The sequence below is a fragment of the Uloborus diversus genome, chromosome 1, assembly GCF_026930045.1.
Source record: "Uloborus diversus isolate 005 chromosome 1, Udiv.v.3.1, whole genome shotgun sequence".
Lineage (NCBI taxonomy): Eukaryota > Metazoa > Arthropoda > Arachnida > Araneae > Uloboridae > Uloborus > Uloborus diversus.
The window spans coordinates 85,745,639-85,770,770 of NC_072731.1; the positions used below are offsets into that span (position 1 = coordinate 85,745,639).

General features: G+C 32.5%; 1 protein-coding gene across 1 annotated transcript in view; it reads left to right on the plus strand.

Annotated features, from left to right (window-relative positions):
- The window catches only part of LOC129230920 (N-alpha-acetyltransferase 15, NatA auxiliary subunit-like), a 275,701-nt gene that overhangs the window by 87,031 nt on the left and 163,538 nt on the right, over window positions 1-25,132 (plus strand). Inside the window, exons 10-13 of the mRNA XM_054865206.1 lie at window positions 4,921-5,027; window positions 12,601-12,673; window positions 17,369-17,544; window positions 19,180-19,332. Of these exons, the coding sequence (XP_054721181.1) occupies window positions 4,921-5,027; window positions 12,601-12,673; window positions 17,369-17,544; window positions 19,180-19,332 (509 nt within the window). The remainder of the gene's footprint in view (window positions 1-4,920; window positions 5,028-12,600; window positions 12,674-17,368; window positions 17,545-19,179; window positions 19,333-25,132) is intronic.

Here is a 25,132-nt window from a genome sequence, read left to right on the forward strand (position 1 = left end):
CAAAAAAAAAAAAAAAAAAAAACTAAAAAACTCAGAATTTTGTGAATCCAGCAAGAAGCATCAATAACATGGGGGAATGAAATGAATAAAAAAGAAAATATGAAAAACCTATCTTAAAACGACAACAAGAAGTTCTGTCTAGAACTATACGATTCTACTTTGCCGTATATACCCATACTACTTTCTAGTACCTGATCAATATTCTCAAAAATAGCTAAAATCGCAAATTGTTTCAAAACATATTTTTAAATATTTTAAGCTAATTTCTAGGAATAAAATATTCCTCACTCATCTAAAAAAATGAGATACGTAAAAAAATAAAATAAAATAAAATAAATGAACAAATAAAATAGCAGCGCAGCACCTTTTAAACAAAGCAGCTCATACACTTTTTTCCATTAAAAAAAAAATCTTTAACAGCTTTCAAAACGAAAAAATAATAATTAAAATTAATAAGCTCATTAAAATAAATACATCATATTAAAAAAGCATTTATTTTTCCCCTGTTGCCAAAAATAATTTTTAAATGAATTAATGCACTTACCAAAGCAGAAAAAAAAAACAATAAAATGTCAATTTAAAGAAATACTTTTCATTGTCAAAAAAAAAAAAAAAAATTATAATAATTGTTTGCGCATATCTTTATGTAGAAACATAAATAACTTCGAGTTTATTCCCCGAAAACTAAATACCTAAATAAAAACTTAGCGTGAAAATAAAAAAAAAGTCATCTCAACAATAATTTTTTTGCAGTTAAAACCATAGCTGCGGAGTCTGAGTGAGAGTCAATCTCATTTTCAGATAAAGGAGTAGGAGTTGAATATCCGAGAATCGGAGTCGGTCATTTGTCCTCCGTGTATAAATTTTTGCCAAAGCTACGAAGACAGAGTCGAAGTCGGGGAGTCGGAGTTAGGTGCCCCTAAATTGTCGGAGTCTGGAGTTTAGCGTCGAGCTATTTCCAACAAAATTTGTTTGAAGTAAATCCGCCTTCAAGTACGGAATCTACATTGACTTTCAGTTTCCCCGTAGGGGCTAATGTTAAGGGATTTGAACTGTTCCAAACTGAACGGAAAATTGTTCAAATCAAAAAGATATTTTAAATACAAGTTTTTTATCAAAAGCTTTTTCCTACAAAGTTTGTTTGAAGCAAATTCGCCTCACAGTTCGGAATTACCTTCAATTTCCCCGTAGGCTTTAATGTTAAGTTTTTTTGAACTGTTCAAAATTGAACAAAAAATATTTCAAATCAAAAAGTGAAATATGGGAATGAGGTGCCCTCGCCAAGATCTTTCGAACAAAAAAAAAAGTTTGTTCGAATCGGACTATTCATTCAAAAGTTATGGGGGGGGGGGGGGGGTGGACAGACAGACATTTTTCCCTATCTCAATACCCTACTTTCCAATTTTTAATTTTTTGATATTAATTATTTTATTTATTTTTGACTTTTTTTTTTGTTTTTTGCGATATTTTTAAGATGCATTAAGCCTTCTTTCATGCTTTTTTTCTTTTTCTGACTTTTACTGGGAAAGTAGGCTAAAAAATAGCAGTAGAGAAATAAAACGCCTGCTCTTAGTAAAGAAAAAGAAAAAAGAAAGGTCATTGGGTGTCATTTCTTAACCACATTAGAACTAAATCTTGCGAGATATTTTGTGGAGAAAGCAGACAAAAATCATATAGGATACTAAAAGAAGCCCATAAGTTGGGGTATGCTTAAGAAAGAAATGTCAGAAAGTGGCCAACAATTTTTTAAGTTTGTATTAATACAAACAAAAACTTTGTAAAAGAGTTTCATTGTCTGGAACAACATGTCACTGTATTTGCCTCATTGCAAGCAACAAAGCCAACAGAATGCTTGGGTTTATTAATAGATCCATTTCAAACAAATCTAAGAAGGTTCTTCTGCCTTTATATAGGAGTTAAGTAAGACCTCATTTGGAGTATGCTGTTCAGTTTTGATCTCCTTATCTCAAGAAAGATATTTCTGTATTGGAAAGATTTCAAAGAAGGGTTACTAGACTAATAAGGGGACTTTCAGGTTTAGACTATGATAACAGGCATAGTATGTACAGCCTGGAGCAAAGAAGAGTCTGAGGGGACATGATTCAGTTGTTTAAATTTATCAAAAAGAAGGATGTTATATTAAATTTCCCACGGAAAGCAAAACAAGGGGACATTGTTTTAAGCTCTCTAGCCCAGAAGAAATAGCATTTGTGGTCAAACAAATTGCAACAGAAATGATTCTTGTGGGAAATGATAGGTAACTTGCTCCTAATGAACATATTAAAAATATACCTCCATACTGTTGGGACAAATATGTTTTTTGGCCGCCATTTTGAAAAATCACAGAAAAAATTTTAAATTTAAAAAAAAAATCATTTGTGGGATCAAATGATAGAAAATTTCAAGCTAAAAAGGAACAAAATATGAGATATTAAAAGAGAAGTGAACATACTATAACTATTCTCCCGTTCTATCGAGAAAAATGTTTTTAGCCGCCATCTTGAAAAGTCATGGAAAAAATTTAAAAAAAAAAAAAATGTATAGTATCAAATGAAAGGAAATCACAAGCTTAAAAAGAATATAGCATGTGATTTTTAAAGTGAAGTGAACATGGTAAAAATATACACTCGTGCTACCGCGAAAAAGTGGGTTTTTTTTTCTGCAGCCATCTTGAAAAGTCATGAAACATTTCCAAAATTTAAAAAAAAAAAAAATCATGGGTGACGTCAAATAAAAGTAAATTTCACACTGAAAAGGGATATTAATCAGATTTTTGAAGTGAAGTGTTTAAGAGGAAATAGGTAGAAAATAGTAAAACAATTATGCTTACATGAACTTGTGTTAGCACCCCAAGTGCTAATGCAATTCTTTAGAGACTATAATCTGTTTGCTATTCTTTCAAGTGGTTTAGGGAACATTTTTAATGGAATGATGGATAGCAGAAACAAAGTTACTGCAGAAAATTATGATGTTATTAGATGAAATATCAAATATAAACTCACCAGCAAAGGCTTTATTGCAGTTATACGAGCAGTAACGATGAGCAACGCGAGTACTGAAAAAGGATTATCATTGCTGGTGAGACTCACTACGTAAATTCCCATCTTTTAACACAAAGGATGCTAGCATGTATCTCCTTTGACGCTCAAGATGCTTGTGAATTTTTAAACTACTAAGATTTGACTCTTAAGACTGTTGATCATGCCATTTTGAATCATCGAAAGATGTTACTTTGGAATATTTGGTTGAAATCGGTTGTAAGATTATTGTGTCACCATATACAGGTAACATCGACACAGGCCACTTAAGCGTGCTTCGCTATAAGCAATACCTTTGGAAAAAAGACTTCAGCTAAGTAAAAAATTGACGTAGCTCGTTTGCCCCCATGGAAAAATGCATCGAAATATCATCTATATCGAGTACATTTGCAGGTCTTTATTTAGAAAAACCTTGAATTTCAAACTCGTGATCCCATACTTTTGGGATGGCTGTTGGTAGATGGAGAATTTCAGCTAATATCCAGACTTGAGCACATCGCTCGATTAACTTTTACTTGCCAAAATACAATAAAAGAACCTTGTAACACTAAAAAAGGTATATACTATCGATATGGACTTCCATACTCGGTAATTTGTAAAAAACGTTGTGGTAATAACTGCACCAAATGCAGAAAACATTTTGAATTTGGATAAAGATAAAGAAGAAATTTAATTTTGATAATGTAAATATTTTATTTTATAAAACTCCCTTAAATTCATAATTTTTTTTTCCTACTTTTTTTTTTTTTTAAATGTGATTATTCAACCATTTTAAAAAATGTCCTCGGACTCAAAATTATCCACAGTTCTTAAGTGCTTTGATTAATAAATAATGTTTTCAGCACAACAAGAGACTTCAGTGTTTCGGCTTCTTTTTCATTATTTCCTTTCTTTTCAATCTAAAACAAAATCATTTTCTCTTTGATCAAGAAATTACATTTCATTTGATACCACACATGATGTTTTTTATTTTTGAAAATTTTCCATGATTTTTCAAGATGGTGACCAAAAAAAACTCATTTCTCGCTTCAGTGCGGATGCAAATTTTTATTCTGCCCACTTTATACTTTAAATATCGCATTTTATACTCCTTTTCAGCATGAAATTTCCCTTTATTTGATACCAGATACAATTTTAAAAAAAAACATGTTTTTTCAAGGTGGCGGCCAAAAAAACTGTATTTTTCACTAGAATATAGATGTATATTCTTAGCATCTTTACTTCACTTTAAGTATCCCTTAATTATATTCCTTTTCAGTGTTAAATTTCCATTTGAAATTACACATGATTTTTTTTTTTTTTTTTTTGGAATTTTTTTTATGAATTTTCAAGATGGCGGCCAAAAAACCCATTTTTCCCAACAGTACGGATGTATATTTTTAGTATGTTCATTAGAAGTGTGTTACTTACCATTTACCACAAGAATCATTTCTGTTACAATTTGTTTGACCCCAAGGTGTTTTTTGGCCTACTTCTACTGCACTACTCAGGCGGGACATTGTTTTAAGCTATTCAAATCTCAGGCTAACCTAGAAATCAGGAAAAATTACTTCTTTAGTAGGGTCGTGGGCACTTGGAACAGCTTACCGGAAGAGGTGGTAATGAGCAAGGCGGTGGATAGCTTTAAGAGGGCCATTGATCTTCATTGGGGACTTATAACCTGACTAGGATTAGGCGAGCTGGGCACAAAGCCTGTTGCTGGTCGTCACATTTGTATTTGTACTTATAAACATTTTCAATATTGTAACTCAGTAACAACCTTAATACATATATTTTTGCAATTTATTAATTTAACAATCTCAAATCATCTAATTACTGCCTTTCTTACACTAGCATTTAAAATTTATGAATGTTTTGTAAGTGTTATGTTCTTATGTTACAGGTGAACTATTCAAAAAACTAGTGGGAAACTACATACAAAAGGCAATACATAAAGGTGTGCCACCTTTGTTTGTGGATTTGCGACCACTGTATAAGGATCCAGAAAAAGTAATTTTTTCCTCACGTAGTTTTTTTGATATATGAAGCAGTGAGAAGCAAAGGGATGTAAGTGGACATTTTCAAGTTTTAAGTAAAACAAGTTTAAAGATAAGGTTCTAGGTAGGCTTTCATTGAAAAGTTTTTTGAAATCATGCTGTATTATAGACTTACAAGGGCTACTAGTACTATCTCTCCCCAAAACAGGAGAGATTCACCTATCATGCATACTGGTTATCTCCAAATTTTTAATTTTGCCACTTACATCCCTTTGCTTCTCACTGCATATGTAGATTCTGTAGAATGAGAGAGAGAAAAAAAGAGCATTCCTCCTTCCTACAGCATAATTTATTATAGTACTTTTATCAAAAGCAAAACAGACATTTTATCTACACCGAAGATCAAATATGAATATTGTAGCAATTTGGTGTACTTACTCTTTTTTATATGATTCTAATTCCACAAAAAAAATGTTTTTTGTGGCTGCACTGAATTCAAACCGACCTATTGTAAGAAAAATTGTTTGCCTGATGCTTTCAACTTATAGTGTTGAGTATAAGTTGTTTCAACTTATAGTGTAGAAATAATAGTGTTGAGGAACTGAATGGGTTGTTGTTTGGTACCAACATTTACCACTTTCATGGATTGCATTGGCCATTCTATTCATAAACATTTAACTGATCTGATACATGCTCTTTTCAATCGTCCCAGCACCAAGCGGAGAACTGTATTGTCAATTGTCACATTACTTTGTTTACTTCCACTATCACTTCTCGCTGAATGCACTGTAGCATTTCCATAAGACTAGTATAACATCAATCATGTTTAATAGATATTGCTTTTGAATAGAATAAAATAAGGCCAATAACTTTCTTCTAATGCACTATGGTATAAGTATTTGCTACCATAGCTTTGAATGCCATAAATGACTGTCATAAAAATCATTATCTCCTAGAGATTTTGGATCTTGATTACAAAAAATCAATTTCATTCGAAACGTATTTATTAAAAAAACATATGTAGATTTTTGATGTCATGTTTTCAAATTATATTTTTCGTAATCAATCACCAATTCTGATGACCCTACTCGTTGAGTTTCTTGTTCCTACGAATGGTAATAGCCAAGAAATTTGCAGCTGTCATATTATTAGTGGTGATTTTCTTTAATAGGTATTACAAGGCATATCCGTAAAAAAGAAGTGGTGATTAGGATGTGATGATAAAGATTTTATGGCCGATGTCTACCATTACTTATCATAAAGATTATTCGCCCTATGGTTCGTGCTTTGGTGCGGGATTGGGTGAACCATATAACCAGTATCAATAGAATGGCTTACAATAATTTTCAGCTGACATCTTGTTGTCAACAAGCAGAAGAATTTGGGCCTATGTAACTTAAATTAAGACATTTTAATAATTTTTCTTAAAAAAATAGTCGATCTCTAAATCAATAAGATGCACATTTATTTTTGCAAACATTTAACATTCTCTTTCGAAGTTGTATTTATTTAATGAGTTTTGTGCTGCATGATATCCAAATACTTTGTTCAATTTAATATTTATCTTAAATTTTCAATCAATAAAGAGAAATTTAAAAAAAACTCACTTAAAATTTTGTTTAGAGTGGAAAAGACCACATTACTTTTTTTCTTTGTTTGAATCTTGATTCAGCAATTTGTCCCTTTAGTGGGTCGATAACATAAGCACCAAGTGGGCTTGGAAACTAAACCCTGGAGGTTCGACGGAACATCTACCTTGCACCGCAGAGCCTTTGGTCAGGAAAACTAAAATGGACACAGTAGACCTTGGCAGAGATCCCAAATGGTCTGCTTTTCCTGCCAAAGTCCGTTTTTTAGGGTAAAGTTTGTTTTAGACCGCTTTTTAACATTTTGGTACGATCAGTCCGCTTTTATATTGTTTTTACTTAAAAATCAGATTTTAAAAGTTTTCATCATGTTAAATGACTGTTACTCACAAACACGTGACGCCTTTTTGTATTGAACCTGACTTTCCCATATTATTTCGCTTCAGATTGACGTCATTACTCCTCTTTCATAATAAACTTTCTGATTTTTGGAACTGTGGCAACATTGAACTTACTGGAACTTTACGGAAAATTGCTTGTTGTGTTTGAGATTTCAATCTGTTTGCATCTTGTGAATATTTTGATATTTTTGACAATCAGAAGTTGTTTTAACATGTGCCACCATAGATTCGTTTGTTTTTTGTTTGATTTTAATAGATCACAAAACTTTCTTATTTTTGGAACCATGACAACATTGCACTTACTCGAACTTCACGATAAATTGCTTCTTGTGTTTGAGATTTCAATCTTTTTGCATCTTGAAAATATTTTAATATTTTGGGCAATTTAATGTTATTTTCACAGATGCTATCTTAGACTAGCATATTTTATATTGAATTTTAGTTATGTTTAGTTTTAGTAAATAATAAAAAAATTATTTTTGGTAAACATGCCAACAGTGAACGTGTTTCGCGAAAATTTGATTCTCGTGTTCAAGGTTTTTGCACCTTGTAATTATTTTAATATTTTTGGAAACTGGAAGCTATTTTTATATGTGCTACCTCAGATTATATTATTTAATTTTATTTTTAAATGACAAAAAACTGAATTACTTTCGTGTTTCTTTATATCCTTATTTATTATTGTAAATACTCAAAATGAGTATTTTCAATTTAAAAATATAGCTATGAATCTGAACTTGCGCATTATATCACATTCTTCCTCCAAGCCCTTTAATTTAATGTTTGATTAAAAAAAAAAAATATTTTCAAAACAATTACTTTTATATGGAATGTAATGTTGTCTTAGCCGATGCTATATACATCTAATATCCTTTAGTCAATATTTTGCAGAGTGTTCGCTGGGTGGAAGTTCGTTGATGAATGAAACACTTTTTAAAACAATGATATTTATTTCTAACTAAAGCATTAAAAGCAACTTAAAACAAAAATATGTGAAAATACCACCGGTTTATTCTAGCGTGGCTGCTCACCTGATAAGAAACAACACCGAGCCGACTAGCACGTGCTCGATGTTTGTGTAAAATGGCTAAGCAGCCCAACTTGTAGAAAGTAGCAACTCTCTGCCTCGCATGAGAAAAGTGTGTTGGAGAGTGCTTGCTCAGTAAGGAAACATCCGCTTATATCTCAAAACCAAATTAACATATCGATGCATGATGGGACGTGAAAGTTGTCAGATGCTTCCCATACGCATGCAGAACACAGCAACCAATCATGGCTAAGCACGTGAATGAATCTGCATAATAGTCTAATACAGGTGTCGCCCTCCAACGAGCGAAAAGCGTGGGATTGCCGACAATGTCATGTGATGCAACAGAGCGGCGCTTTAACTGAATGTAAACAAAGTTAAATAAATAGTAAGTAAAGAGGAGTGACAGTAGCGCTAATTCTATCATGTAACAGTAGTGTTATACCTTTTGAGCTGGATTGGTCAAAATTTGGGAAACCCTGTCTGGTGAGAAATACTTTCTTTGCAAGGAAATAACTTTTTTGAATTCTTCAGTAAAACTTATGCGTTATGAAACTGTGATTTTCGTACTATTTTATAATTAAAATTTAAACTAATTTATGAAATTACATGAAATACACTGCCAGCTCAGTCATTTCCAGCCGAGTAATTTATGAAATCTTGAATGAGGCAGTGAGAAGCAAAGGGATGTAAGTGGCAAAATTTAAAATTTGAAGATAACCAGTACAAATAGTAGGGGAAACTCTCCTCTGTTTTGGGGAAAAAGATAGTACTGGTAGCCCTGGTAGATGCTGCTGTACATAGAGGTCAAGATTCACGGTCACCACTCGCCACTTGGCGAGCTAGTTTGAAAAAGTGGTCACCTAAAAAATCGTCCTCAGTCTCCATTTTCCCCCTGTTGTTCCAAAGAAAAAAAAATCTTGGTATGAACAGTAAGACTCAAAAGGGTGGAAGAAGAAAAATTGCTTCAGAAGCATAAGCCTGAGGATAAACACATCAATGAAGATCGTTTTTTGACCAGAACGGCATTACTTTTCAGTTATGTGCGAAACATAGACGCCATATTTGGTCACTCACAAGATGGAAGTAGGCAAAGTACTAAAGTGCTTAAGTTTGCAAAAACAAAGCAGAATTTGATGTTTATTCAAATGCAAACTATTGAAAATAACGCAAAATGTGCTGTAAAGCATTTTATTTATTTATTTGATTTTTATTATTTAAAACAGTTTTCTTCAGAAATGAAAAATTTTGTATTTAAAATTCCATCTTATCCTTATTGCATTGGACGCTAATGTGTTAAACCTATAATAGTTCAATTAAATTGATGTTCAATGAGTATTTTCCATTTTATAATTATTTTTATGCGACAAATTCAAAAACCTGATTCCTAATTTTTAGCGCCCCCCCCCCCCCCCAATAATAAATTATTTTCTTAAAAAATGTTTTTTTTTTTAAAATTTTTATATTCAAAGTATTATTTTATCCATATTGCTTCCGACACTAATGTGCTAAAAACTGACTCTTTCATCTAAGTTAATGTTTTTTGAGGGTTTTTAATTATTAAAATTACTTTCACATCTTAAATTTTTCGCGTAGTCGCCATGTTTGGTCATTCGCAAGATTTAAGCAGACAAGACTATTTAATTGCCTAAGTATCCAAAAACAGAATTGAATGCTATCTCAGTGCAAACCACTGAAAATAATATAAAAATAGCCAGAAATTATGCTTTTTTAAAATTAGTTATCTTCTGGTAAAGTGAAATTTTATCTCAAAATTGTATTTTTTGTAAATTTCCTCAAAAAGGAAAAGTTTTCTGCCGACTTTTCCTTGATTTAATTATCTATTTATTTTGAGGAAAAAACAAAAACAAAATGCATGTTTGTAGCTTTTAAAATAACTCTGAAAAGTTCTATTTATTTGTTTTTGGTGAAAGTTGTAAAAACTCCTTTCCCATTTTGTACTTCAACACTCGGCGACAGTAGGGGCCACCAATTTTTTTGGGTCTAGTGGCATCTGGCCACTTAGAAATTTTCTTAATCTTAACCTTTAGCTGTACAGCATGATCTTGAAAAAAAAAAAAAAAAATTCAAAGAAAGCCTACCTCTTTAAACATGTTTTACTTAAAACTTGAAAATGTCCTCTTATATCCCTTTGCTTCTCACTGCCTCAAATGAGATACAGGTTTCTTTACTGGCCTTGCGCGATTTATAATCATTATGACACATTTCCTAATTAAAAACGTTCATTTTACGGCATCTCTGTAATATTGGTTTTAGTTTTTAATTCGCCTGAAATGATAAAGATATTTTATGTCCACATTCAAAACATATTAGTGCATAATATTTATGTACCTAAATGATTAATTGGTCTTCAATGATCCTAAAAAACACATTTAATTAAAGTCATGAAAACTTTGGTATGAAACATAGTATTGTGTGAGGGGGGAGGGGGGGCGCAATTCACTTTCTGGGCCCCTTCAAAAGTTATTTCTTTATCCGCCCCTGCATGCTTGCTTGTCCCCTCCCATACAAATGTTTGTGTAAATAATATAATTCAATGGATAAAAAGTTCAGTTGTACAGAAGAGGATAAAGAAATTGTATCAGTAAAAATCATTACTATGGTTAATGAATTATCTTCACGGATTTAGCAGCAGGTAGCTATTTTGCTTGTTGGTGCTTCCCTCGGTTTGACTGTAAATGGTCCTCCCGAGGTTCTCTTTTTAACCCTAACTGGTCTTCTTTAGTCCCCTATTTGATTGAAAGTGGTCCTCTTTTACCCTTTTCTCTGGTTAAAATGTGTTGGAAGCCCTGCCTTGGCCTAAACGACTGTCACACCTCTGGGTTTGGGGTATCATAAAGTTTATTCTCAGGCATATAAGGTTGTGTATTTTTATGTCTAATCAATCTTAAATGATGGGAATTAGCAATCTAGAAATTTTGTATTTAGATGAAGTTTTTCCTTTTTATCTATGTTGATGTATTTCCTGAAAAAAATATCATGTTACTCTTCCTCCTTTTAAAAAATAAAATTGCTTAATTTAAGACTTGAATGAACAGAAACGATTTGTAGCCATGGTGATGAAAAATTGTCCTCTTAATAAATATTAAAACAAGTTAGCTTATTCTTGTTGTCATGGCAATCCGAAAAAATCAGTGCAACATCAAATTTCGTCAAGTGAGGATGATAAATAATTTGATTGCTGGAAAAGAAAAAAAAAGTATCTGAAGCTTGTTAACTTGATATCTGAGAGTATTTCAATTTTTGTACTTGAATCTCGATATATTAAAAAAAGAAATTTTATTCAAATGGGGGCCAATATTTTTTGACCCGGGATCTTAAAGCTGCGATAGGGCAAGCATGGTATGAACCACCAAAATATCTTATAATAGGTAATACAAAACTTGATACTTTTGATGGAAAACCAAGCATTTGAGGTCATAAGAGGTAATTCAAACATAATTTCATATTAACATTTGTAATTTTCACAACCTGAAGTCTAGCTACAAATTAAAAAGTGTCTATAATTCTGGGACACCTTATTTTCTGTTTTATAAATAGATTCAACACATAAATAAAGAATAAATACCTTTGTGCTGAAAAATTAAAAAGTCAGTAATCCAACGTTATTAAGCACAAAACTTGGAAATGATTGCAATCATTTCCAAGTTTTGTGCTTAATAACGTTGGATTACTGACTTTTTAGATTCAACACATGTTTTTTCTAATAAATTAACTCTAATTTGTTTCACACACACTCTATTACTAAGTTGAGTGAAAAGTTTTTTCATTTTTTCACCTACAAAAGCACTTCTCAACTGTTATAAAGTACTATAAGTAAGTGAACCTATTCACAAGCCGTAGTTGGTGGAGGTGTCAATTGATGGTACTTTGGGAAGGACCAAGTTCTGCTGATAATGTTCGGATGCTAGAACTCGCCTTGTGTTGGATAGCTTCCAACAAAACTTTGTTATTGACAACAGATGGCCATCCAGATCTTGGCTTCTCTTCCAAGGTCGTATCACCTTCCTTGAAATGCTTAAAAACCAATTTCGAGCAGAATGCTCATTCACAGAACCTGGAACCTCAACATCATTAATTTCTTTTGCCGCTGCCCTTGCGTTAAGACCTTTTTTCCAGAGGAAACACAAACTAGCTTATCATCCGCCATTTCAAGAGACTGCAACGTCTACACAAATAAGAGAAATCACAGCAACTGATAAGGATTATTAAAGTCAAACTCCGCTCTACCACTTTAGATCAGCTGTGCAGGGACTGTAATTTGCATATGTTACATACAGGCCTGCCAATCCTGGACAGGGAAAATACGAAAAAACTTCTGACTCAACCTGGTATTATGCACACATGAAATAAAAGGCCCCATTCATATTTTTACTCTGTTTGTTCATGCTTGTCTATATCTTTGAGACAGGGGATATGTACTTTTTAAACTTTTCTATTGAACTGTTTGTTACAAGAAGTTATTAAAATTTTTAAACACTTGTTTTTTTCATTTTTGAACATCTTTCACATTGTATTCTAACATAAAAGTTTTACCTTTTCTCCGTGTAGGCTCAAACAATTGGCGAACTAGTTTTAAGTTATGTAGATTGCTTGACAAGGCATGATGTTTTTACAGAGGATGGTAAGTTTTTTTTCTTGATCTGATTATTTTTTATCATTTTAATGAAGCCGATGTTCTTTTACAATGAATTTCTGTTCACCAAATTTAAGGTTCTAATGTAATAGTATCTGTCCTCCTTGTTTTTCAGAGTGAAATTCTCTACAAATTTTTGATTCTTAGCAGGGTTCGACGATAATATATCTGTCTATATATCGCGAAATGTATCACAATATATATCCGATATTTATTTTGAAAATTTCATGATATTTTGATATTTTCGATATTTATCTTTTCAACTAAGATATTATCAATATAAAACTAAAAATTACTCATAGTAATTTTGTTAATTTATTATTAAAAGTAACCAGAGTTATGTACTATATTTTTATGATGTATTAATGCATCATTAATGTAACTAAGTAATATAATATTCCTTTTTATTTTATGTTCATAAAATTGTTAGCAGTGTAATAATTTAAATTCATATTAAAAGTGCCTAATGCCACAAAATTATTGATTCTTTTGTGTTTATTAAATTTTCCTGACATTGGTCAGGAAAAAAGAAAATGTCTTATAACTGTGCACCAACTAATGCATATTTTTTATTTCTGAATTATACAACTGTGTACAAGTAGCTAACAGAAGAGAAATGAGTAAAACAGCTAATGCTAAATTAACTACATTAAAATTAATAAAAATGTAAAATGAATCGTTATATATATGTAATTAAAGAAACCTTAATTTTAAGTCTACATATTGTAATAATGATATAAGAAAATAAAGAGTGATTTGAGGTTGCATTTACTATTTTGAAGACTCTAGTTAAAATATATGCAATCCACACATCTTCTTTTTGTGCTTGACAGAATTACACATAAAAGTAAGTTTAATTAGAAGAAGAAACAAAACCTTTTTGTTTTATAACTGAGAGCTTTCTTGATCAAACACTAGAAATAAGTCGAGTCGTTGTTCAACCAATAATATTGAGTAATATGTGTCTAATCATAACAATTAACATTTTCTATTTTAATCGCCTTTGAAACTTGAAATGATAATTTTTGACTTTCAAACATGATTGATATTGTTTGAAAGAAAAATAGGTATTATTTCCCTTTCTTACAATGTAACTTTAATGTCTGAAAATGAAAGCTATTGAGTTTTGATTTTTTCCAATCCAGTCTAAGTTCAAATCAAAACTTAAATTAGCTTTTCTTTTCCTTTCCAACAGAAACCCCAAACCAAAACTGGGTAATGACATCTAGCTTAAACTGGAGCCAGAACTTAAACTGGAGTTTCAGTTCATTCATACGGTCGTGCAAAGCACAGTAGTAAAAGAAGTCATACCTACAATTTTGAACAAAACTGAGTTATTGTAACTAAGTTTTTCTCTATTTTGTACTTTACTTAATAAATAAAATGTTTTTGGGTCATTGCAAAAGGAGCTAAATTCTGGGAAAAAAAAAAAAAAAAGACATCTGAATCAACTGTATGGAAGAATCAAAATTTAAAACACAATCTCCCCGCTTGAGCTCAACTGCAGATTATTTATTTTTGCCTCTCAGTTTACTAGAAAATAGTTTACAATATATATCCTAGTTTATATATTGTTTTTCGGTTTTCTTACGATTTTAAGCAAAAGACCTGCTGTTTAAAATTTGTTTAAGCAAGCAGAATGACAGTTTGTTTGCTTATTGTGGCTTGACAAACAGTATTGGATGTGGTATGCAGCTTCAAATGGCTTAGAAATTATAGTCGATGTCCGACACTCGATGCATCTTAGAAAACGTTAAGCATCACCAAAATCTGAAGTCAGGCTTTGTCATGTAATTGAATCAGCACAAAGGACAAAAAATCTCTGTTTTTTTGTGGATGAGGGCCGTAAAATGAATCAAAAAGTATACCGGAATTACATTTTAGAATATTACATTTTAATTCTAAAGCATGCGCAACACTATTCGTTTGATGAATCAGTAAACCTTAAAAAATAATATGCCACTGAAGAGTACCATGGAGTTTCTTATAACGATAACTAGTATATCGGCAGAATACTAGAATTCGGTAAAACTATCAATTTGCATAAAGTTAATTTTTTTTTAAAGAGAGATATTTAGGAATTAATTAGCCCAAGAATAATGTTATTCAGTTTGTAAAAGCAGTTTTTTTTTATTCGTTTATTTTTTTTCACATTCAAATTGAGTTGAGCTGAATCCTTCCATTCAATTTCTTACACTAAGGGTCAAAAAAGATTCATCTGTAACAAATCTGTAGTAAATTTTTAAAAATAGATTGTTTACCTCTTACAAATATATCGGCCAATTTTAAATGACTGTGTAAGTTTCAGAAAAATTTTCCTCGTAACAAAAGCATTGTTTCACAAAAATGTTACGTTAGTCACGATGCTTTTTTATTTTTTTTGGAAAAAACACCTGCCAGCTCTTATTTTGCTTCAAATTCTTGGTAGAAATGAAAAATAGTCAACTTGTACATTTTAAATCTGCATGTAAAACCAAAGCACATTTATTTTTACTCCCGGTATAAGTAAAAGGAGTTTGAAAATCGGCTGCGAATGTTACGTTAGTCACTATGGAATCACCCTTTTCCACGATGCGAAATTTCAACCTACGCGAGATGCCTTGGAACCCTCTCGCGTAAGTTGAGATTTGACTGCATATGTGGATGACATTGATATTGAAAGCTTTTTTTTTGTTTAGCTGGCAAAGCTTGCGTGAAACGAAAAAATTTCCGTTATCATACATTTCTATAACACTAATATTTGTTGTGAGCCGGCTAAGACAGTTCAATAGCATCACCTTCCATATCATTTAGAGTTCCATATTAGGAGGATATTGGCACAATAATCTCATTGACATCCAAAATTTTCATCCACGGACATTCTCTGCTGACAGAAAATACAAACATAGTACTATTTGGCAGTTGTCGCTTATTCTTTTCTTTCTAAGCCCTGCTGTACTCAAGGTGAATATTGGGGAATTCTGAACATTTTGATGCCAAACAAACTAAAGGGGTCAAACCAGTGGCGCAGCAAAAAGGGGAGGGGGGTGAAAACAGCTCCCAGAGCCATTGATTTTAACATAAATGCAAATTCTAATACAGTAGTATTTACATATGAAAGGGCTGTTTTGATCAAAAAAAAAAAAAAAAAAACCTTCAGAAAGTATTTTTGATTGAAAAACTTCTCCAGAAGTATTTTGCGTCAAAAGAAGAAAAAACCCTCCAGAAGGTATTTTGCCTCAAAAAGCCCCTCCAGACAAAATTTCTGGCTGCGCTAGTGCGTCAAACAGAATGTATGGCTTCAAAATATGTCTGATGTCAGCTTGTATTTTTCAGTGTCTTACGAGTTTGATTGATGCAAGTTCTACTGTCGTAAGACTTGCACCAGTCAGATTGTTCGAAACCTTGTTTTTTTTTTTTTTAACTTTATTTAAAAAGTTTTCAGAAATCGCTTCAAACTATTTTTTTTTTTTGGAGTGAACTACTCTCTACTCTACTTTTTCTTAAAAGTAGTGCGCTACACTACAAACTGTTAAAAACTGTAACTACTACAGTAGCGTCGCTACTTCTAACCACTGGTCTTATCTAATGACACAAATGACCGCCAATGGATTTTTCTGTGCCAAAATCGGACAAATTTGCACCAAGACTGCAATTTTGCATTTAATGTTGCAGTCCTTTAGCATATTTGACTGTTTTGGCAGAATATCATCAAGTTTCTGCATTTGGGGCTTGTTTTTCCGATATTTTGGCTTGGTCCTGGTTTTTTTGCGCATTTCAAAAGCCGATTGCATCCGCTTTTGAAAAAATCAATCGCTTAGATTTTTTGTGTCATTCTGTTTTTTTAATTAGATTTGACCCCCCCCCCCTCCATGAAAAATTACCTTTTCAAAGTTAAAGTATTCAGAACTCTGTTGTTGGCAATCTTTGGGCCAACTCTTTAGTTATGGAAAGGTGGGAGAAGGTTGGGGAGGGGGTGTCAGTTCCTTTAAAAATTTCTGAAACTGGAGTTGCAAAACCGAAAATTTTAGTGAACTTAGGGTAAGGAGTTCAATGGGCTCTCCTGCAAAAATTTCTCCATGCTGAAGTATCGCTATTTTAGCTGTCTTTGGATCAGTTAAGAGGTAACAAATTCAGGTTTCTCTCTCTCTCTCTCTCAAGAAAACTTAAAAAATGAAAGTCCTAAAAGTATTGGTTGTCTTTGGCAATGGGGAGAAGTGAGGGACTTGTTCTATTCATAAAAAATTTTATATAAAATACAAACTTACACTGTCTTTGGTGAACACAGGGGGAGGAGTTCAGGGTGAGGGGAGGATTCTGTTGCCCTGTCTGAAAAATCGTTTCTTAAGTTTTAAGAACTGTTTTTTGCTATCTTTGGGTGACTTTAGGGGGAAGGAAGTCGGAAGCTTCTTCTGAAAAGTTTCCAAAATTTAAGTCTTAAATTTCTTAGTCCGTCATTGGTGATACATAGGTAAGGGAGTACTGTTCCTAGAAAAATTTTGGAACCTGGAGCCCTTAAAATACAAGTTTTGGTCATTTGTGGTCAACTTAGGAGAAGGGGTTCGGGAGATGTATTACATTTATAAATTTTTGAAACATAATTGTGCTGTTTTTTACCTATGCATCCTTTTTATACAAACTAAATTTTGTATGCAGTATGATTTTATTGTGAAAATAAAATTTTAACTTTATAAATACTTCTAGGAAAGAATTCGAAGGAAAAAGAACCTGCTACTGCACTTTTATGGGCCTACTATTTTTTAGCACAACATTTTGACTATATAGGTTGTACAAGTAAAGCTTTAGAGTATATAAACACAGCTATAGAACATACACCTACACTAATTGAATTATTTTTAGCTAAAGCCAGACTTTATAAGGTAAGTATATTATTTGTTGTAAAAAAGCTAATCATAGCTTTCTGTATGAAATGTTGAGATAATTTATTTTTTACTGCTGACAATTTCTCATGCAACTTTTTTGGTGTATTTGTAATCTACTTTTTAAGTTGATTTTCATTTTTATTAATTAGAAAATTTAAAAAATGTTAAAATATTCCATTTACTAATTTTAAAAATGTAAAAATTCATTTCATTAGAAAGCAATTTATTATGTACAAGGTATCTGCACACTTGGAAAAAATCATGATTTTCAGCAAAAAAATTCTCAAAAAATCATGGAAACTGACATTAGGTCATGTATTTGGAATTTGCATGCTTATATCTTCATGAATATTAGCGATACTTTTGCTAAAATCTATAAAATTATTGTACATAGGAAGTACTTTAGTTGCTAAAACCTACAGGGTTCTTCAATTTCTTGCTGGTCCCTAATTGCATGTCTAATTAATTCTTTTATTGTAACATGTGAGCAGAAGCATACCTTTTATGTGACAGAAGTTATTCTCTTATTTTTCCAGAAATCCTTCGAAACGTAAATTTTTTCCATTGTTGCAGTTTTGTTCACCACTGTATATGCAAATTAGAGTGTTCAAAATATAATGCAATATCTGACTTAATTACTAGAAAGTTTTCAACCAGTGAAAAAATGTTTGTATTTGACTCTTTTATAGCTGAAGTGTAATTTGACTTTCTTAACTTTAATGATGAAACGACTATAGTGCCATTTCATTATTTGACACTAAATTACCACAGATCTACTCTAAAATAATGCTGATATTTCTTTCTAAACATTATCATATTATCAAGTTACTGTTTTTAAAATTGTACTTACAAAACACATTATATCAAAGTTATAAATAAAAAATAGACATTGCTCTTGTTTAAAAGTATAAGTGCCCCTACATTTATCATCAATTTATCATTCTTTAATTAATAGTAAAAAAAGTATTTTTGTTAAAACATCATGCAAAACATTATCATACAGAAACCATGAAAAAAATAAAGCTTAATTTCCTTCTAAATATTGTAACATGCATTTGGGCTATAAATAAAACTGAAAATAGTTATGCTGATAGTTTTGCTAATTTCTTTTTATAATACTACCAACTCTTGCATAAGGAAAGGAGAACTAGTTATTAGTTACAACTAATCAATGTTTATATTTTAGGCAATACTAACACTGCAGTAATTGCAAATTGATTAGATTGGGCATCATTTCTGCGGTGGGAAGGTAATGAACAGCATCTGCAGAAATGATATTTTTGAAGAATCAAAACTAACAATAGGGAAACTTTGGAATTTGACATTTTATTCATGCTTTATTTTCAGTGGAAATCAAATAAGCAAGATAACACAATAAAGCTCTATATAGTGCAATAAATGACAAAAATGCAAAATGAAAAATTTGCAGATACTGCCTTTTATTTTCCCACAACAGATCAGCTTTTTTATACTTTTAGATAGTTTAAGACACTTTTGAACAAATAGACATTTTCAAACTTGTCCTGTTCAAAACCAGTTTCAGGCATTCAAAACCCCCACTCTGAATTAATATTTGCTGTATATATGTAATGGTATAAGATTTAAAGAAATTAATTTTTCATTTTTTAAAAGCATTCTGGTGATATTCAAGAAGCTGTGCATTGTTTAGATGAAGCTCAAGCTCTTGATACTGCAGATAGATATATTAATTCCAAATGTGCCAAATACATGTTGAGAGCAAACATGATTACTGAAGCTGAAGAAATGTGCTCAAAATTTACGAGAGTAAGTACAGTTTTCATCACTTTTGAAATTTGTTGAATACAATACACCTGTCCCAAAAATATAGGCACAAGCATAAAATGCAATTTCCACATAAGCATAAAATCAATGTCCCACAAAATTCCAATTAGCATCATTAATCCTCAAAATCACGGATGACCATTAAACGATTCATAAAAATTTAAAATAATTCAACAGTGCGCTTAAGTTCTCCCTTGGCAAGAATGGAGAAAAAAAAATGGATTAGGCATCTGGCAAGTATTGTACATTTTCTCCATTTTTTAAGGTTATTTGAATGTTTTGTTTTATTGATTTGGCGGATTATCTTATATTTTAATATCAAATTTTTTAATATTTTTACCTTAACTGATTTGGCAGGTTTTTTACAGTTTTAAAATGCAACTTTTAAAAGGCTAGGAGCACCAAGATTTTCGAATTTTTCGTCACGACCTCGTTATTGTAACTCTGCCCACTAAATAAATAAAAAATGCCATTGTAGGTTCATTTTCCATTTTTGCAATTAAATATCATTTAAAGCCCTGTTAAAAAGTGAAATTGTCCCCCAAATCTACTATTATTTGCCAAAAGACTACAGTACCACCCATTCACTGGAAACTTACCAAAAACTTACCAAATTTATGACACTGCGTAAAATATTTACGTACTCTGGTAGTTTTTGAAAAAAGGGAATGTTCTGCTCTTATTTGGGTTCTTGGCGTAAAATTTTTTTTTTCTTTTTGATGGTTTCAGGGGGTTGGGGTTTAATGGTTTGAAGTGAAAATGAAATGAATGAAGGGGGGGCTCGACCAAACCAAGCACTGTGACTGTTGGCATAATTAAAGTTAAGTTTAAAAATCCAAAGATTAAGAGATTTAAACTAAGCCAACTTTAACTGGCCGTGTAATGTCAAGTTGGAGACAAGCAAAAAACATGTTTCAGAAAAATATATTTATTAAATATGACTAGAACTGTAATACAATATCCCCATAAAAGAACACCCCAAAATATCACAACAAAAGTGGTTCCAATAAGTAAAAGAAAAATGTCACCAATCTGTCGATGAAGTCAGTGGCCAGTCCAAAGGATTCACATCCAGGAGCACAAAAAGTCTTCCGGATCAAACTTCAGGAACGCCCTTAGCAGGTAGGAAACGTTAGACAGTTTGAAGATTCGGTGAACATATCAGGTAGAAATTTCGGAACTCACTTCCCCGGCAATATCAATTGGCCGGACACAACACAAGTGTTTCTTCACCTGGACTCATTCTAATTCCAGGACTTGGAAAATTCCACTACTTGAAAGGCAAGGTGAATATTCATCACCAATTACACACCACCAAAATACCCCGCTAGCACTGCGGGGAAAAAACCCCCACACGTGAGCCGAACTAGGCTTCACGATCAAAACAAAACTGGGGATCGTTGAGAAGAGAGAGAGTTGCCACTCGCCTCAATATATATGTTTCATCAGCCAATGAGATTCCATGCCTCGATGACGTCACCACACTAACTTCAACTGCCACTATCACTCATTTGTTTATTCAACTGCCGCGAATATTCGTACTCCTCTCCATGGCACGTGCAGACAACAAGTGGAATTAATTCGAATCAATCAGGTGACAACTCAACTTTTTCTGAATCAACACATGGAGACATGCAATCTTCAATGGTTTTAGTAAACAGTCGCCATTGATTATGGCGTTGGGGAATTGTCGATTGAAGTGTTAACACCAACTAGTTGAATTCTACTTTTACCAGACTGGGCTTAAAGTAGGTAACAATTAACTTTAAACTATTTTCTTTAAATTATCGGCTGTGGACCGAGAATAAAAATAAAATAATATTTTATGCCAACAGTGACCAGATTTCTATTGTACTAGTCCCCAAACAGAAGTCTTAAAATAGACCAGTAGCTGAAGCAGAATTCAGCAAACACTTAATAGGAATATCATGAATCTTGCATGGTTCAAGCAAATGATGACCATTGTGTTCAAATCTATAGGTAGAAAAAACTTCACAAACACACAAGGTGTGAGTAATAGTTTCCTCCTTAAAAAGGTAACCTCTGCAAATAGGATCATTACTGACACCCATTATAGCAAGGTGCCTCTTTAAAGTGTAAAGTCCAGTAAGAAGACCACAAGTTTTCCTAATACTATTTTTGTTAAGAAGTGTATTGCATTTTTGACATGTGATCCTCAGAGCAGGATTTGTACGGGTCATGGAAATCCTGGAAAGTCATGGGGGAGGGAGGGATAAAATCTAATTTCTCAGACCTAGAAAAGTCATGGAAAATTGAAATTTTTATTCAAGGTCATGGAAATTCATTTAAAGTCATGGAAAAATGTCCTGTGCAAAGAGAAAGTAACAGTAACTTAAAGAGCATTAGAAATCTTGAGTGATTTAACAATAAAAGCTATTAAAACTGGAAAATTGGAACAATCGCAAAAACAAATCTGAATTTTGAAATCTCATTGCATCCACTTCTGTATCAGCCACTCGTGGTTTTTTTTTTCTTTTTTTTCAATGTGATTTTACTGCTTGGACATTTCTCATTTTGAATGTACTATTATTTTCAACACTTTATATTTTATATTCTGTAGTAGCGAACTTGCACATTCTTGGTTTTGCTATGCCCACTCAAAAGATGCAATGTAATTGCATCCAAGTTCGTTTCCATCACTCATAAAAACTTTATTATTAAATTTATCAGTTTTCTTAATTTGTTGAACATTTTAAAAAATAAAAATCTTTAATCAGGTGATAATATACAGAAATAGAAAAACTATAATACTCTACAACCCGCGCGACCTACAAAACTAATCTATGTGACCCACTGCTACGTTCAACATCAGGAATCAAACACTATGTTCTAAAATTTCTGAACCTATTAATTTATATGCATTTGAAAATGTGTGAGTAAGTAAACAAGTACATTTAAAGCTGAAGATGTATTCACTATTGTTTTTTTTTTTTTTTTTGAAAATAAAGTAGCTTGTTTAGAAATATGAATTTACTAAAAAATGTGACTTTAATTTAAAGAACCAAAATACTGTCAATTTACGTGCATGATTAAATGCACTGCTGACACTAAAAGGCAACTTTTGGAGCAAATTTATTGAAATTTAGTTATGACTCATTCAACCTTTGTTCCATTCATTATCATTCTGCCTGTTTGTAAAACAAAAAATTAAACATTTAAGTATTATTATATTCCATTCAATGCATTTTTACTTTACTTAATTTTATATGATAACGACAAATAAGAATAATAAAGTTTTTTAGGCGCACACTGATATTTTTTCAATCACAAGTAAGTGCTTCGATGAGGAACTGGCATTCACGTAGAAGTTTTTCTAATGCTCGTTTTCAAAAATTGGCAAGATTGGTATTGAATAGCGCTATTCTACCGTGCTAAGCGCAAAAGTCGTATCTATCTGAGTTCAAAATGAGAAATGACCGTTTAAAGTTGTGTGCCTCAATAAATTTGATCCACTTGCAACTTTTTCAGATTTTTTTTAAAAATATTTCCCATTGACAAATGACCATAAAATGTTGTGTATTTAGGTAAAATATGGGACAAAGAACCACATTGGGACAGTAACTCCGTTTTGACAAAAAGTGCAGATACAACTTTTGTGCTTAGCGCAGCAATATTCTTGTTGTGCAACAAGGTCATGTAAATTTTTATGAAGTCATGAAAAAGTCTTGGAAAAGTCATGGAATTTTGTCATCCGACTAGAGTATGAACCCTGTCAGAGAGAATCATGTCTGTCCTCCTTAGAAAGACAAACTGAATATTTTCAATGTCATTGCGAGATAACCTCTCCGACGGAAAGGTTTCTCTCACAAATCTATCTTAAACATACGCACTGCTTGAGCATAGGACTGGTTGACCAGTTTGTACTCTTTAAGATGCAGCAGTTTATGCAGGGGAAGGAGTTGAAACCTGCGATCAGTGATGTTTGGTTTCTCCTACCTTCTCAGGAATGGCTGCTCCAGTGGCTTTCGCCTTCTGTAACAGTCTTCCGTCTTCTGCCTGCGCCTGTTGCACTTTTGTGCATAAATGAGTAACCCCTGCCCCCCTACTGCAGTGTCGGTGGGTTCCAGACCTGCATCCTCACCTCCTCCAGCAGCAAGGTTTGCTGGTTCTCTCAATCAAGCCAGTATCCAGCTCCAAAGGAGCTGGGAACTGGGAGGTGGTAAAAGGTCAACACCTGCACAACAACCCTGTACGAGTGCAAGGCAAATTACGAGTTTTCTCCCGGTTCCTCGATGGGACCGTTTAGACATCATACATCTCGGATGCCATCCATCCATCAGCACGGAGCCTCACACCTTAGATTGGGTATCCATTTTAGTCGCCTTTTACAACATTCATGGACTTTGTTAAAACTATTCTTCTCCGGTCACCACACGGAGGATTTAATGGCTGGCTTTATTTAGTAACCGGATTACTTTACATTATATCAAAAATGTTAAACTTGTCCTTGTGGAACCCATCAAAAGTTTTGAAAAATCCATTTTCCAAAGTTTTTTTTTTTTTTTTTTTTGCTAGTCTGGGAATGTATTTTGGTTGATAGACTTTAGTTGGCAAATTTCTGAAATGATCATTTTTTCATACATAAACAAAGCCGTGGAACATAAGTATTCTTTGGCGACAATTGGAAAAATTGCCCAAAAAATTTGTTTTTGAAATCTTCCCGCAAGTTCCATGTTCAGGGTTAATCGAGTAATAAGTAAGGATCAAGAAGCAAAAGGTACTGATATACCATACTTAAAAAAAAAGACTTAATATAAGGTGAAGACTTTCCCTTCTTTAAAAAGTTGTAATGACAGCTCTGTTTTGCTCAATTAAAGAAATTCCAGTCAGTAATTATTAATCTGGAGCAAGACAAAACTATGCAATTTTTTTTTTTTTTTCCGATTTATAGTTTTTAAAATGGTTGCAGTTCAATACTAAAGTATGTTACTAATCTAATGTTAATGTATGTTAATTATCTAATGGAGACAGAATAACGAATTAGAGCCAAAAGTAGATTGTACCAGACTTAAATTTAATTCTAAAAGAAAACATTCATGCATTTATTTTAAGCAAAACATTTCATTTTGGCATCAAAATGACTACCTGTCTTGGCGAAAACGTGTTGCAATACAAAAAATTCAATGTAAGCCTCGTTTTATACTCGTAATATCAAAATACTTCTTCCTGTCTTGATGAAAACACTTCACAATATAAGTCCAAATATCAAGATAAGCCTTGTTTTGGATTATGAAATCAACTGAAAGTGACGAATTGGGGAGTGTTCCAATTATCTCTCAAACTTCGGGTAGATACCACCTCGTGCAGTTTTTGAAGGGGTTTAGTATGCTGCAAAAATCGAACAAATATGACTTTTACATTGAGATATTTGCAAATTTATGATTTTCTTCAAAATTGGCGTAAAATTCAGGGAATATTTTTTCTCAAAATAAAAAGTACCCTATGTTCACCTCGACACCCATGACAATGTGTATACAAAATTTCATGATGATTGGTTGGGTTTTTATGGCGTAAAAAGGTAACAAACAAACAATCAAACGAAGTCACTTTCACATTTATAATATTATTAAGGATTTAAGGTTTTTCAAGTATAAAATGAACGTATGCTTAATGGAAGCCCTGAATTAATCACACACATACATCAACTTAATGCAATTTGTACAGCTTTTTGTATCAGAGATGGGCAAAACGGATCCGAAAGGGGATTCGGATCGATCACTTCTCGGATACGTATCCGAGAAACAGATCCGGATCCGGGTCC